The 14,420-nt window shown below is 42.8% G+C and overlaps 2 protein-coding genes across 5 annotated transcripts; both read left to right on the top strand.

Annotated features, from left to right (window-relative positions):
- Positions 1 to 670: 670 nt before the first annotated feature.
- On the top strand, positions 671 to 2,804 carry dnajc28 (DnaJ (Hsp40) homolog, subfamily C, member 28). The gene is made up of 2 exons (XM_087812848.1): positions 671 to 688; positions 1,615 to 2,804. The coding sequence occupies exon 2, from the start codon at positions 1,629 to 1,631 to the stop codon at positions 2,757 to 2,759; it is 1,131 nt and encodes a 376-aa protein (XP_087668974.1). The 5' UTR covers positions 671 to 688; positions 1,615 to 1,628; the 3' UTR covers positions 2,760 to 2,804.
- A 2,273-nt stretch (positions 2,805 to 5,077) lies between these two features.
- On the top strand, positions 5,078 to 14,214 carry LOC148062419 (uncharacterized). Of its 4 annotated transcripts, none has more exons than XM_087779128.1 (6): positions 5,078 to 5,338; positions 6,123 to 6,167; positions 7,641 to 8,474; positions 8,537 to 8,851; positions 9,229 to 9,335; positions 9,454 to 14,214. In XM_087779128.1, exons 1-3 carry the CDS (start codon positions 5,098 to 5,100, stop codon positions 8,462 to 8,464), a joined length of 1,110 nt encoding a protein of 369 aa, XP_087635254.1. In that variant the 5' UTR covers positions 5,078 to 5,097; the 3' UTR covers positions 8,465 to 8,474; positions 8,537 to 8,851; positions 9,229 to 9,335; positions 9,454 to 14,214. The 4 variants fall into 4 exon arrangements, with proteins under 4 accessions (XP_087635254.1, XP_087635252.1, XP_087635253.1 ...); XM_087779126.1 differs by having other exon boundaries at positions 8,537 to 9,335; positions 9,454 to 13,013; positions 14,035 to 14,214; XM_087779127.1 differs by having other exon boundaries at positions 8,537 to 9,335; positions 9,454 to 13,029; positions 14,035 to 14,214.
- Positions 14,215 to 14,420: the final 206 nt, after the last annotated feature.

Here is a 14,420-nt window from a genome sequence, read left to right as displayed (position 1 = left end):
TCTTCCAAATCAAGGATACGAGCTGAAAAATAATACAAATGCTCAGATCTTTCCAGGAAACTATACACATACATTTAAGATTGTGTTTAAAACATTAATAACAACAGAGGATTATACGAATATAAAAGGCCAATGACTATATTTCTCAATATATGCACAGATTGATATTAAAGAATGAAAAAAGAAAGAAAGAAAAAAACACTCTCTCTTTATCTTTCTTCAGGGCAACAATCTGAGAAAAATCCGAAGATTTCAGATGAACTCCTGGACAACTCAAGTCACAGCCACAATGAGTGTTTCTCCGATCTCATGAATATGGAGATTGATCAAGAAACAATGAACAAGATTTTCTCCAAACCCCTCAAAGGAACTCATTATTTTCCTGAAGACTTGCGAACGGAATCTAAGTGCTGATCTTAAGAACAACAAAAAAATCACTCCATTTTATTTTGTGCATATTATTTTGTATTTGTTACATAACACTAAACAACTGTTTACTCATATTCTTGTGACCTATTTTAATAAAAATGTGTTGAAAAAAAAGGTGCTAAATGAACATAATTAAATAAAAAGGACACTTACAACTAGACGTTATGGTGCAAACTTTCATTCGTCCAGGAGATGGCGCTAGCGGTTCAGTTCGCCACCTATTGTTGAACCCGAAGAAGAAAAACGACAACAAACACAGGTGACCTACGTTATATAGAGGCTTTATTTCTTCCTTTTAATACTCCTTCTTTATTTTCTCTCTTCCTTTATTTAAAGTTAAAATGATCTGTACGTATTGACGCGCCATGGAAGAGATGTATATGATACTTTAAAACGCTTCTTACCAGATAAATCGGTGTATAAAGAGAAATAAATCATGCTTTAAAAAGAAAATCTACTAAGTTTGGGCTCTTTTTTCCTAACGCTTCACGAACGCCTTTATTATCTTCATATGGACAATGTTAATCTCTTTAAAAGCAGATGTTTAAATTGGTAAGACATATCAGAGTCGGTGTGTACTTTAACATATAAATGGTACTTTTTTCACATTATCCATTTATCGTTTGTTTAACACAATACACACACATCATGTATTAAGCTCTTATGTTTTTTCAGTATAGTGATAACTTAGTTTTTAATTGTATATTTGTAATCTTTAGCTAGAAGTGTATTTTTATTATCAAAGTGAATATAATAGTTCTGTATCATGTAATTCAGTTTAAACCACTGGCAGCACACAGTACAAAATATTAAATTCAAACTATAAATAAATGGATTAAAAAAAAGATACATAAACAATATCTTAAATAGATAAAATAAGGTAAAACAAAAAAAAAAAAGTAATATTAAAAGTAAGTAAAAATAGAATACAAATAAATAAAAAAGGAATAGAAATGACAAGATAATTTAAATTTAAACACTGGCACATCAGGTGAGGGTAGGGGTGTGTTTACCAGTGACTTATTGTCGTTTACCACTTTTTAAAAAATATAAAAGATGTCATATAAATTATTATCAGATTTATATTTTGAGAATGGCTGCTGCAATTCAATTGATGATAGTTCTGCCGGGTTTTTATGCATTGTTTTAATCAATTATAGCACTTTTCTCTGTTTTACCACACAGGTGTTCTCCAGAAAATGACGTGTTCCTTCCAGCTCCTGCTGTCACGATGTGACGTCCATCGTGGTCTGCTACATCTGCCCGTGTTCATCAGAGCGTTCAGCTCCCGATCCCAGGTCAGCCGCGGCCTCAAAGAAAGCTACCGGCTGCTACAGTTGCCGGACGAGGGTCAGAGCAGCCGTGCTGAGGTGAAGGAATCCTACCTGCGTCTGGCAAAACTCTACCACCCCGATTCCGGAGCGCCCACTGCTGACGCTGTTTTGTTCTCACGGGTCGAGGAGGCGTACCGGTCCGTTCTCGCGCATCAAAGCAAGATTAAACATCCGGACCGAACCAAGGAGGAGGACGATGAGGGGTCTCAGAGGGCAGCTCCTCAGCACAGACACTACCTCAGCTATGAAGGTGTCGGTTCAGGCACCCCCGGCCAGCGGGAGCGCCAGTATCAGCAGTTCCGCGTCGACCGAGCCTCTGAGCAAGTGTTGAACTACAGACAGATGGAGCACGAGAGAGCTGCTGCCGCTGAGGGTGCGATGGTGGAGCGAGACACGCGGCAACGTAGCCGGAAGATTAAAATCACTCAGGCTGTTGAACGGCTGGTGGAGGATCTCATCCAGGAGTCCATGGCTCGGGGAGACTTCCGGAACCTGAGTGGAGCCGGGAAGCCCCTCAATAAGTTCGAGCACAACCCTTACGCGGATCCCATGACGCACAACCTGAACCGCATCCTCATCGACAACGGTTATCAACCGGCCTGGGTCGTCGCACACCGAGACATCCGGGAGAAGGTCGCGGGAATCAGACGCCGACTCATGATCGAGAAGACGAGGCCGAGTGACGCCTGGTCTCCACGGCAGCAGAGCGAGTGGGAGCTGCTGTGTGCGTCAGTCGAAGATGAAATCAAACAACTCAACAAACTGGTGGACAATTACAACCTTGTGGTTCCGATGCTTAAAATGCAAATGGTTCATTTTAGTTTAACAAGAGAGCTGGAGCGTGCGGAGAAGGAGGCTCGGCAACACCGACTGGACCAGCAGAAGGAAAGAGAGAAGGAGAGGGAGAGGAGGAAAGAGGAGAAAAATAGAGCAGTTGCTAAATCTAAAAACAAAAAGCCAGGTGTGATGTCATGGATTTCCTTCTTTAAACGATGACCTACAACTGCAGGAACCTTCACAATCTGATTGAATAAACGGTCACTGTACGTCTGTGTTCCTATTGTGAAACACAATACATAAAACATTTCTTTCAAACAGCAACATGATTGGGTTTTGCGTTGTTTACATAATATGGATTTTTGTACTCCAATCCAATATATGTTTAACTGAAATGCAAGAATGTGGGATCTTTTTTAACATCTGCACAGTATTCACATGTGCACCTAGAAGACCAAAAATGACTAGTCTACAGAAGCATGTAGTATTTCTACTCACTCTCACTATACTGGCTGCACCTCGTCTGTAACAACTTTGCAAGAACTTTCAACATTATTTTATGGATAAATATGTATAATTTAAAGGGCAACTAATGTGAAAATCCAACTCTCTGACTCACTCACATTTCAAATGTTGAAGTCTTCCTCTACAAGATGCAGTAAGTCCCTCATCATGACCATGTTTTGAACTTATTACTTTATAAACTTCTCCCCCGTCTGAAATCTCAGCAAACAAGAGGTTACGAGAGTGGAATCCATTACGATGTAATAATATCTTCACTTCTCCTTCTGCCAGCTGTAATCATGCCCTGCTTTGTTTATACAATGAGTTCCTTTCGGGTTGAGACTTCTGGGATTGATGATGTGCGGGGACAAACCTTGATGTTTGACCAATCACAGCAGATTTGTGTGGTTATGGTTAATGAGATTAAATCTCCAGAAAAACAAAGTGTTTTGAGTGGGCGGGGCTTAAGATCATTTTCTAAGACACACATGTAGACAACATCGCTCATATCAGGACCTTCTCATCCCTGAAGTCTTATCCTCAAGTGACCATTCAGGGATCGATAATGGCATGAATGACCATCTCTTAGTATCTTTACTTCCGTTGTACCATTTACCGTCTGGATCCCGCCCTTCAATGTATTGAAGAAGTTAGTAGTTTGACAAAGGTCAAAGTCCATGTTTTACTTTCGTTCTGGTAGATCAGGGGCGCTCACACTTTTTTCGGTTCACGAGCTACTTTTATAATTGTCAAGTTCAAAAGATCTACCTTCATCAAATTTGCTCAACGTTAGTAAGAACACACTTCACTCAGATGACTTGAATGAAGTGAATGGACTGATAATCAGTCATGATGGAAGGATGTGTGGATTTAATCATCTTCATAGAAATGCTGACTTACATAAATAACTAGAGTCAGTTAGTAAGAAGGATATATCCTCATAAGAAGATACTTTTCCTCTGAGAGTAACTTCCAAAAATGTTCATGAGACCTGGTCTTAAGCTCAGTGTCAGCCTGTGTTAAATCTCATCCTCCACTGCAGACAAGTTCAGACTCGTATGTACTAAGAATTGCATTGATTTCCTACTAAAATGGTCATTCATTCGAACACAAATGGTGCACAAAAATATTCAGATGTAAGAATCTGTGCTTGACACGAATTTTGTTCATCAAAATCAACAAAGAATTCAGACGGGTTCATCCCTTTCCATTCCTCCATTTCAATATGTCGATCATATTTAAATGAAGGACAAGACTTAAATTTCTCCTTTCTGTGATCATGAAAAAAACAAAAAACAAATGAAAACATGAATTTAAACTAACAGTTTATATTTGTTAATTTTAAACATGTCTGATATGAATCACACAAGTGGATTATTTAAATTTTAGATGAAGTTTAACGAGAATAAAACTGTTCATCAGTAACTTCACATCATCATCGCTTTGTCTGATCGTCTCTGACGTCATTAGAATGTGTGTCTCACCTGCACCTGTTTAATATGTTTGGGTTTGAGCGTATTCTCATTATATTCGTGAGATAAAGGTAATTTACAAATAGTCATCATGTGATGTTGTATTAATACAAGCGTGTTTTAAGGACTCGATCACAAAAGGAAAACCAGCATTTGTTGCTTTCATTGAAACCTGCAGTTTAACGTTGATGGAACTGACGTCATGTTTCTGTGACTCTCTAGAGAGGAACCTGAAGCGATCAAACGCGCATTATTTTGTTCGATATATTATTTAAAAAAAACAAGATTATAATTCTATATCGTTTTTCTGAATTGCGTAAAATGACAGTCGCACGTTTTGCTCTTTTTATTCTCGATTCATATGAACTTTTCCGTGCGTTCAGTGGAAGAGGCGGGAGCTCTGATTGGCTGCTGTGCATGTCAATCAAATTTTCAACCAATCGGCGCAATAACCATTTGATTGATATGCACAGCAGCCAATCAGAGCTCTCTTTACTATTTTCTAATATGTTTTATTAAATCATGCGATCTACTCGCAACAGCTTCGATCGCGATCGACGTATTGCCCACCTCTGTGGTAGATGATGGCGGACAACACGATCGCTATCTCGAACACTCTGGAAAATTTAACGGACTATAACTCGGAAAAGTTCTGTCACAGGCTGCGGGTCGTCAAAGATGTCAAACAGAACGAGGTGAACGACAAAACCTACCTGGAGATCACCGACCTCCTGGTCTCTAAATTCACGGAGGCGGAAGCTCCAAAGGTGTGTGTGGAGATCCTGGAGTCGATCGGCTGTAAAAACGAGGCGGACTTGCTAGGTAACAGTTTCGATGTAACTCAATGTGCGTTTACTAGCCAATAACAAGATAATAACATTAGCGTAACGTTAGCAACAGTCATATGTAAAAGGTAAAACTGATTTATCCAACTACCTGTTGCATTAAGAAGTGTCTTAACTGTATAATAACTTAAATATAAAAATAAAGACAATTCTAAAATAAGCTTGATTGTACAAATTTAATTTTTGTAATTCCCTTTTTTAAAGATTCTAAGGGGGGAAATGCATATTTCATATATTACAATTTAAAATATAATACATCAAATGCGAAGGAAAAGGCTTTTTAAATTGGAAAATATATGAAAAATTCAATGTTTTATGCCATAAAATTTAACAAAAAATAACATTTTTATATTTCATTTCGTGTATACATTTTGATTAGAACTATGAAACGTATAAAAGCCTGAATAAGGAACAATAAATAAAAGGAAGAAAAGAGAAAAAAAAAATTCTTCAGACTAGTTTTATGTTAAATTGAATCAGCAATAAATCTTTTAGTCAGTGGTTGTGACACTGGTCTGTCCAGCACTTTGCTCAGGTCTGACATGGATAGAAAAGACAATTTAAAAAAAGACGGAGTTTTTCATTGCAATTTAAACTCATTAAAAATAAATAATAGTAATAATAATAATGAAAAATGACTCTCAATTGCTCTGTGATCTATTTTTATATGTGTATTATTTTCGTTTATAGATGTAGTTCATCAATAATGTCTGATGTAAGAGAAATAATAATAACGATGAAGTACAATATTGTGTTTACAGTCAAAGCCACCAGTGTACCTGTTGCTGTAGAAGATTCCTCTGATTGTAAGTACTTTACATTAATAAAGATATACACAGAAAATGGAGAATTTTATATTTTATATAATTTTATATTTTACACTAAAAACGTCGTTAATTCCTTTTTTTTAACTCTCTTTATTTGACTACAAGTAAGGTTAGATAGAAGTTTTTTTTTTAAATAATTTTACGTTAATAAGGCGTGGACAAGGCTTGATTCATGCGTTTACGTCCGCCTGCTGTGGTCCCTGCATCACAAGAGTCAAGAGGAGTCACTTCCCCAAGTGTGGCCCCTGTGGCTCTGTTCCGTCCTGTCGTCCTCCATTACAGTGATGCACCAACAGCCCAGTGTTAGGAGCTGGAGTGTGACAGATCAGTAAGGCTGGAAGAGACGAAACCCGAGCCAGTATTGAGTGTAATGTTGTCAGTCTCACTGCGACTGACATTATTGCATGTTGTCAGAAATGACACTTGATTCTGAATCAATGTTGTTGGGAGGATAGAATATTCCTGACCCCCATGTTTTTAATTCTCTTCTATGAGTTGTTTTTATTAATGTTTTCAAACAAGAAGTCCATGGTTATCTTTTAAAAAAAAGTCTTCACTGATATCAATTTTCCTTCCCCAGTTTTATTCGTATCCTCAACGACTCAAAAGGTCAGAAAATGAATTTAAATCTTCATCGAAGCTTTGAATTATTAATGAATGTCCTTTTACCCTGGGATTTAAGTTTCGGTGCGATTATAGACACTCCCGTCTGGGTCTTACTGAGGATTTTTCAATGCACTTTGTTTTATTTATTTTGTACACATTCCCAGGATTAAAATGTAACGGAGTATAATCCATTCTTTTGCAGGGTTTCCACTGATCCTTTAGCCCTTGTGTTATGTCAAGGTCAAGGGATACCACAAGGGTTTAAAAGTCAAATTAAATTCATCAGTCTAAATATAAGGCCATAATGTCTTGAATGAAATTTTCAAAAGTGATACAAATTTGATCATGTGATAATTCAGTTTCAGAAGTGTATATAATCGACTGACAAATATTTGTATTCATGGCTGTACTGTTAACAGACGATGTATACGTGGCACAGTGTATTTTGTGAAGGACATTTTTAATTAATCTTGACAATGGGAGTCGAGGAAAGTTGTTCAGTTGTTAAAAAGCAATTTAAGAATAGATATGGAGTATAAATTGTGTCGTTAAAGTGTGTGTTTTTTTTTATTTATTCAATTTTGGTTGATTGTCGAGTTGGTCTTAAGTTGAATTTTAACTGGTATTTAGCCCTTGTGTTACCTCAAGGTCAAGGTGACCTGGAGGCCCTAAAACAAATGTGTTATCCCTTATGTCGTCTCTGGGTCGAGGTGAACTTGTTTTCAGGGCTTTTGGGGTCACCTTGAACCTTAGATAACACAAGTGTGAAACTAAAAGTCTTGAATTAACTTGACTTAAGGTCTAGGAATCCTTTTTTTAAATGTAAGTTGTTCTTCTCTGTCGCAGGCACAGGAAACAGCAGTTTGAGTCCTCGACATCTGAATCAGAGCGATTACAGTCACTACAACCGACAATGGAACCACCAAGTGAGAGAGCTTTCTGAGAGCTTTCATCATTTGTCTCTTAAGAACAACACCTTTTCAAGAGAAGACAGGCCATTTAAATTTTTTGAAATTCAGGAACTTGTTCATAGAAACTTGGCTGCCCTCAAACCGGACGAGAAGGTGTCCGCGAACTCGTTGGTCAGAAAACTGAACCTGCCCAAAAAGATTGTCAACAATGCACTTTACACTTTGGAAAGTCTACAAAGGGCCTCAAGGCAGGGTCTTACTCCTCCCGAGTGGACTGTATATAAGGAACCGGTACATGAAGTTGTCGGTACAGAACACACTCAACAACCCGAAGTCAAGGTTGAACCCAAAGCTTTTGATCTGAATGAAAAATGGAAAGAGGATTCCGAAGACTCCACATCATCCACAGAAGATCCCAACGAGGAGGAGCATCAAGTAAACGGTCCAATGATGACCACTCAAAATGAGCTGCTTCTGCAGTACCTCCTGACGGCGGGAGGGTCCACCTCCCTCATGATCGCCAAAAATATGGGGCTTCAAAGTTCTAAGCAGGTGAACCCCACCTTGTACGCACTGGAGAAGCAGGGCGAAGTGGTCCGGAACTCTGAGGTCCAGCCCTACACATGGCAGCTCTCAGACCACCGCAGAGAGAAGATGCAGAGGAATATAAAAGCATCACAGAGCAATCCGGAGGTGGCTGGACATGTGTCAGGAATGCCTGGTTCCCTCACTCCATCGTGGATTCTGGAAAAAAAATGATTTTGTACCGGTATGTCTTTGCACTTCTTCTGATTCTCTCTGTCACGACTGACTCTTCTTCACCACCTACAGCCTCAACTTGCCGTCCAGCGGAAGTCTTCTCCTGCAGGTCAAGTGGAAGAGGCCAGCGAAGGACAGTGGGCCAACGATGAAATCCCAGAGTTCCTGAACACCATCCGGAAAGAGACGGACGCCGCGAGGATGAAGATGAACGACGGCAACGCCATCAGAACCGCTGGCCGCTCCTCCGCCTCAGAACCTTTGGGCCAAACTGCAAGAAGTGAGACTCAAGAACCCAGTGAGCGGCCTCATGGAGTACGCTCAGTATCTGGGACACAACTGCGAGTTTCTACTGCTGGATCAGATGGGACCTTCTCATGACCCCAGGTTAGAAACACTGAGATCCCATTCATCTGATTGTGAAAGTTGTCTGTGGGCTATGAAACTTTGTCTTATTTTTAAAATAATCTAGAACAAGAAATGTATGACCTTCAACCACAAAAAAAATCGTAATCTTATATTTTATTGTGACCAAAATCTTGTTAACAGTGCATTTCTATTGAAGTTCAAACAAGTGTGTGGGGAATTGGCTGCTTGAGACCTTGGCTCCTGTTAAACTTGGGAGAACATAAATCGTTTTCATAGGGATTTATGCTTTTTATCAAAAGAAGATATTCTTGTCATTGTCATGTTTATGTACCTTCTTGTTTTCTTTTGAAGTCTGTGTTTCCGTTTGGTACGTGTTCTGTGTTTTGTTTTGACAGACGCTGGCAGGTGCGCGGCTGGGGATGATTGTATGGCGGGTTCTTCCTATTGATAAGGAGCACCCCTACCCGGAAGAACTCGCCAGTGTATTCAGTTTCCTGACCAGGTTGGCATCTCTGATCTCGCTCCGCGCTCGTATTTCGTATGAACAGTCTTTTGAAGACCCCTGACGTTGTCAGCGATTGAAATTGCTCACGTGAGTCTTTTTTCCCCTTTGTTTTTAGTTGCTGTTCTGAGACCCCGATCTCCAGCCGCGTCCTGCCTCCGTCCCGAGCGCCTGTTCTGTTTTTTTGTTCCGGTCCTTTCCGACCGTGTGGATTATTAAAAGACTTTTATTTTGAACTATTCCTCCGAGGATTATTTCACACTTCCGCATCTGGGTCCCCTGTCCTGCTCGACTCATGACAGAATACTCTGGCCACCAGATGGACCCAGCGGAAGTAAAGGAGCTCCGCCGAGCCCTCGGTTCTCAAGGTACCAGACTTTGTTCTCTCGAGGAAGTGACACGGGACAGTCACTCAGCGCTCGTCCAGCTGTCAGCCGCCGTCGGTGAGCTGACTCTTCGTTTGGCCCCTCCCGCACCTGTTGCAGCCGCCGCAGCCTCTGTGCGTGCGCCGACTGTCTCCGCTCCTGCTCACCCTGAGAGACTGCCGGCTCTACGTGAACCAACGATACCCACGCCGGAACATTATAGTGGAGAAGTGGGTGGTTGTGCACGTGTTTTGCTCCAGATCCAGTTAGTGTTTAGCCAGCAGCCCTCCTCGCTTTCCACGGGTCACGCCCAGATCGCGTATCTGATAAATCTCCTCCGGGGTAGAGGGCAACTTCTCTGTGGGAGTCTAACTCTCCGGCTCTAGCTAATTATGACGGTTTTACTGACGAGATGCGCCGGGTTTTCGACGTGCCACATCGCTCTCCCGCTGTGTCCGCCCGTAAGTTACTTAGGTTAAGACAGGGAGATGAGTCTGTGGGGCATTACTCTATAGATTTTCGTATATTAGCCGCCGAGAGTGGTTGGAATGAGCCCGCACTAATAACCGCTTTTACCCAGGGGTTAAGTAGCTCCGTCAGGGATCAACTCGCCACTCGGGATGAACCAGAGGGGTTAGAGGCTCTTATCAGCCTAGCTATCAAGATCGATAATAGGTTGAGGTAACGCCGCAGGGAACGTGGCAAGGACGTTTTCTCTCCTCCTCCTTCCATCTTTGACCGACCAGCTCCTCAGTTGACTCCTGTGACTCCGACGCCGCCACCCGACGAGCCGATGCAGCTGGGTCGTACACGTTTGTCTCCCGAACAGCGCTAACACAGGCTCACGAGGGGATTGTGTTTATACTGTGGCAAGCCTGGTCATCAACTCCTCGACGTGACTCACCAGACCACTCCCCTTTCCCTCACTATTTCGGGTAACCACTCTGAGGTCATTTGTTTTCTTCTCATTTCATCTCCCTCTTCTCCTATAGTTCTTGGTCTCCCGTGGCTTCGTATTCATAATCCTCACTTTGACTGGGTGAATTCTACTGTACTTGGTTGGAGCCCTCATTGTCTTTCACAATGTCTTCGTTCTGCACCTACTACCTCTCGTCCTCCACTTCCCATTTCTCCCCCTCCTGAGCTTTCCTCCTTTCCTCCGGAGTATCACAGTTTGGGTGAGGTTTTTAGCAAGCAGAGGGCGCTATCCCTACCACCACACCGTCCTTATGACTGCGCCATCGACCTACTTCCTGGTTTTCCACTTCCCTGTAGTCGACTGTACAAGGTTTCTCGTCCTGAGCGTCAGGCCCTCTACACCTATATCGGGGAGTCACTGACGGCCAGTTTGATTCGCCCCTCTTCTTCGCCTCTTGGTGCAGGGTTCTTTTTTATTAGTAAGAAGGGCAAGTCCCTGAGACCCTGCATAGACTACAGGGGGTTAAACAGTATTACCATCAAGAATCGTTATCCCCTCCCACTCATAGACCCATCCTTTGATCCACTGAACAAGGCCATGGTCTTCACCAAACTGGACCTTCGTGTGTGCGTATCACTTGGTTCGTGTTAGAGAGGGCGATGAGTTGAAGACGGCATTTAAGACTCCCCTAGGACACTTTGAGTATCTGGTCATGCCGTTTGGCCTGACCAATGCGCCAGCGGTTTTCCAGAGATTCATTAATGAGGTCTTAGGGGACTTCTTAAATGATTTTGTGTACGTTTATCTTGACGACATTTTGATCTTTTCCAGTTCCCGTGATGAACACCTCAGCCATGTCTGCCGCGTTCTCCAACGGCTATTAGAGAACAGACTTTTTGTCAAGGCGGAGAAGTGTGAGTTCGGAGTTTCCACCGTGAGTTTTCTGGGTTTTATTTTAGGGCAAGGTCAGCTGCGGCCAGATCCCATGAAGGTGGAGGCAGTTTCCCAGTGGCCGGTGCCTGTTAGCCGCAAGCAATTGCAACAGTTCTTGGGTTTTGCTAATTTTTATCGTAGGTTCATCCGGCGTTATAGCCAGGTTGCCGCTCCACTAACCCAGCTTACCTCCACTCAGAGTCCTTTCATCTGGTCCACCAAGGCGGAGGACTCCTTCAACCGGCTGCGCTCGCTGTTCTCTACTGCTCTACTTACAGGAGGCCAGGCGCCTGAACTCCCGACAGGCCCGTTGGGCCCTGTTTCTGGGCCGATTTGACTTTTCCCTGACTTACCGCCCAGGAGGTAAGAACGTTAAGCCTGATGCCTTATCCCGACAGTTTGCTCCTTCCCAGGAGGGTCTGGCGGATGAGACCATCCTCCCTAAGCGGTGTTTCATTAGGGCAGCCAGCTGGGATATAGAGAGGGTAGTTCAGGAGGCTCAGGAGAGTGACCCAGGACCTAGCTCTGGACCGCCTGATAGACTCTTTGTTCCGCAGCCAGCTCGTGCCCAAGTGCTTCAGTGGGGGCACAACCACAGGGTAGCATGTCACCCGGGCGTTTCGAGGACACTCTCGTTTCTCAGACAGAGATTCTGGTGGCCGGAGATGGCATGCAACGTCAAGGAGTTTGTGGCTGCCTGTGCCACGTGTGCTCGCGGAAAGTCCTCTCGTCGCCCCCCAGCTGGACTCCTTCAACCCTTACCTGGGCCTAGTCGCCCCTGGTCGCACATCTCAGTGGACTTCGTCACCGGTCTTCCTCCATCCATGGGAAGAACAGTAATCCTTACGGTGGTGGACCGCTTCTCCAAGATGGTGTACTTCATCCCCCTGATCAAGTTGCCGTCCGCATTGGAGACAGCAGACCTGCTGGTCCTACACGTTTTTAGACTCCATGGCATTCCGGTGGATATCGTCTCGGATCGTGGACCCCAGTTCTCCTCGCAAGTCTGGAGAGCATTCTGCAAGTCCCTGGGGGCTAAGCCTTCGTCAGGCTACCATCCGCAGAGTAACGGACAGACGGAACGGGCTAACCAGGACTTAGAAACAGCACTACGCTGTGTGTCGGCTCGTCACCCTGCCTCCTGGTGTCAGCACATCCCCTGGGCGGAGTATGCTCACAATTCCTTGACGTCATCTGCCACTGGGAGGTCACCATTCATGGCTGCTTACGGGTATCAACCACCTCTCTTCCCCTCTCAGGAGAGGGAGGCAGCGGTTCCCTCTGTTCGTGCCCACCTACGACGTTGTCGGTCTGTCTGGCACCAGACCAGGGCTGCCTTGTCCCGCACCGCCACCAGGAATCGACGTCTCGCTGATAAGCACCGTGTGCCAGCTCCGGACTACTCACCTGGCCAGAGGGTCTGGCTTTCCACCCGGGACCTCCCCCTTCCAGTGGATTCACGTAAGCTTGCTCTCAGGTTCGTTGGGCCGTTTGAGATTGAGAGGATCATAAGTCCCACTGCCATGCGCCTCAAGCTCCTGCCTTGTTCGACTCGTGACACTAGATCAGGGGTGGGCAAACTCTGTCCTCGAGGGCCGCAGGGTGTGCAGGTTTTTGTTCCAACCGATCAAGCATGCACATTTTAACCAATGAGGTTTCAGCTGAAACAAGCAACACCAGACTGACAATCAACTGATTACACTCCTTAGACATCTGATTGGTCAAAATGTATCCTCTTGATCGGTTTGAACAAAAACCTGCACACCCTGCGGCCCTCGAGGACCGAGTTTGCCCACCCCTGCACTAGATGGTATAAAAAAATGAACTTAAATGAAAATTAATTAACTACGAGCGTTGATAAAACTTGTTTTTTTGTAGATCATCAAATTCTACTTTATAAATAACTGAATACTAATGAAGCTAATTTTGGGATAATTTATTTTCAAACAAATTACTTGTTTTCATCTGTAACATAGTGAAGTACAGTTCCCCTCCCTTTCTTATATTATTATTTTTTTATTGTTATTTTATCTTGACTTTTTTTTGTTATGTATATTTATTTTTATTTTTTTGCTATGCCGATATTTGTGGAGGGACAGCAAAGAAAGAATTTCATTGCATAGGGAAACGTGTTTCTCGATGTATATGACAATAAACACTTTGAATTGAATTGAATTGAATTGAAGGACTGTGCATTAAATTCACTAAAATGGGGCAACAGTGCCACCTACTTTTGTTATTGTTTTTTGTTCAATCCTGCCCTTTGAACTGTGCCACTGAATTGTGGGATATTCTCATTGCCTCGAGGACTGCAATGAGGCAGGAGGCTGAGATGCTCTGTGAACATTATTGTTTAAAACTATGATAGAAACACCTTTTTCATTCTATTGTCGTACTTTATATTCTCTTTTGTTTAGTAGCCGTAGTATTGTATATGTTTGTTTAGCGTGTAACTTATGTACATGTTGTGTGGTGTTTCTAGAGCGAAAGCAACGAGTGTGTGAGCGATCCATCCTCAGACAGTATTTACGTGCAGGACTGCAATGAGAATCCTACAAAATAAAAGACAAGTGATCCACCACGCGCAGCTCATTGGTCGAATCAGAAGCGGGATGAGCCAAAGGTTACATATCGAACAGTAAAAGTTGATATTTAGATTAAATTATTCTCTGTCCAAACATGTATTTATTATCCGTTTAATAATAGCGATGTGAATAAAATACTAATAAAGTAAACAGGTCGGATCTTTGTCACGTGTTTACTTCATGACAGCACGTAAATATGTTTTAAATCATTGTTGGATTACTTTGACTCTCCACGGTAAATAGTTTCAAAACGCTTTCTAGCAAATCCCGCGCATGCGCAGCA

The sequence above is a fragment of the Callionymus lyra genome, chromosome 17, assembly GCF_982586985.1.
Source record: "Callionymus lyra chromosome 17, fCalLyr1.hap1.1, whole genome shotgun sequence".
Classification (NCBI taxonomy): Eukaryota; Metazoa; Chordata; class Actinopteri; order Syngnathiformes; family Callionymidae; genus Callionymus; species Callionymus lyra.
Note: the sequence above shows the minus strand (reverse complement) of the source record. Positions and strands in the feature narration are given on the sequence as shown.

Excerpts from the sequence above, each read along its gene's own strand:
- dnajc28 (XM_087812848.1), top strand. The coding sequence starts at position 1,629 with ATGACGTGTTCCTTCCAGCTCCTGCTGTCACGATGTGACGTCCATCGT.
- LOC148062419 (XM_087779128.1), top strand. The coding sequence starts at position 5,098 with ATGATGGCGGACAACACGATCGCTATCTCGAACACTCTGGAAAATTTA. Across the intron at positions 5,339-6,122 it reads AAACGAGGCGGACTTGCTAG|TCAAAGCCACCAGTGTACCT; the intron begins GTAACAGTTTCG and ends TTGTGTTTACAG. Across the intron at positions 6,168-7,640 it reads TGTAGAAGATTCCTCTGATT|GCACAGGAAACAGCAGTTTG; the intron begins GTAAGTACTTTA and ends TCTCTGTCGCAG.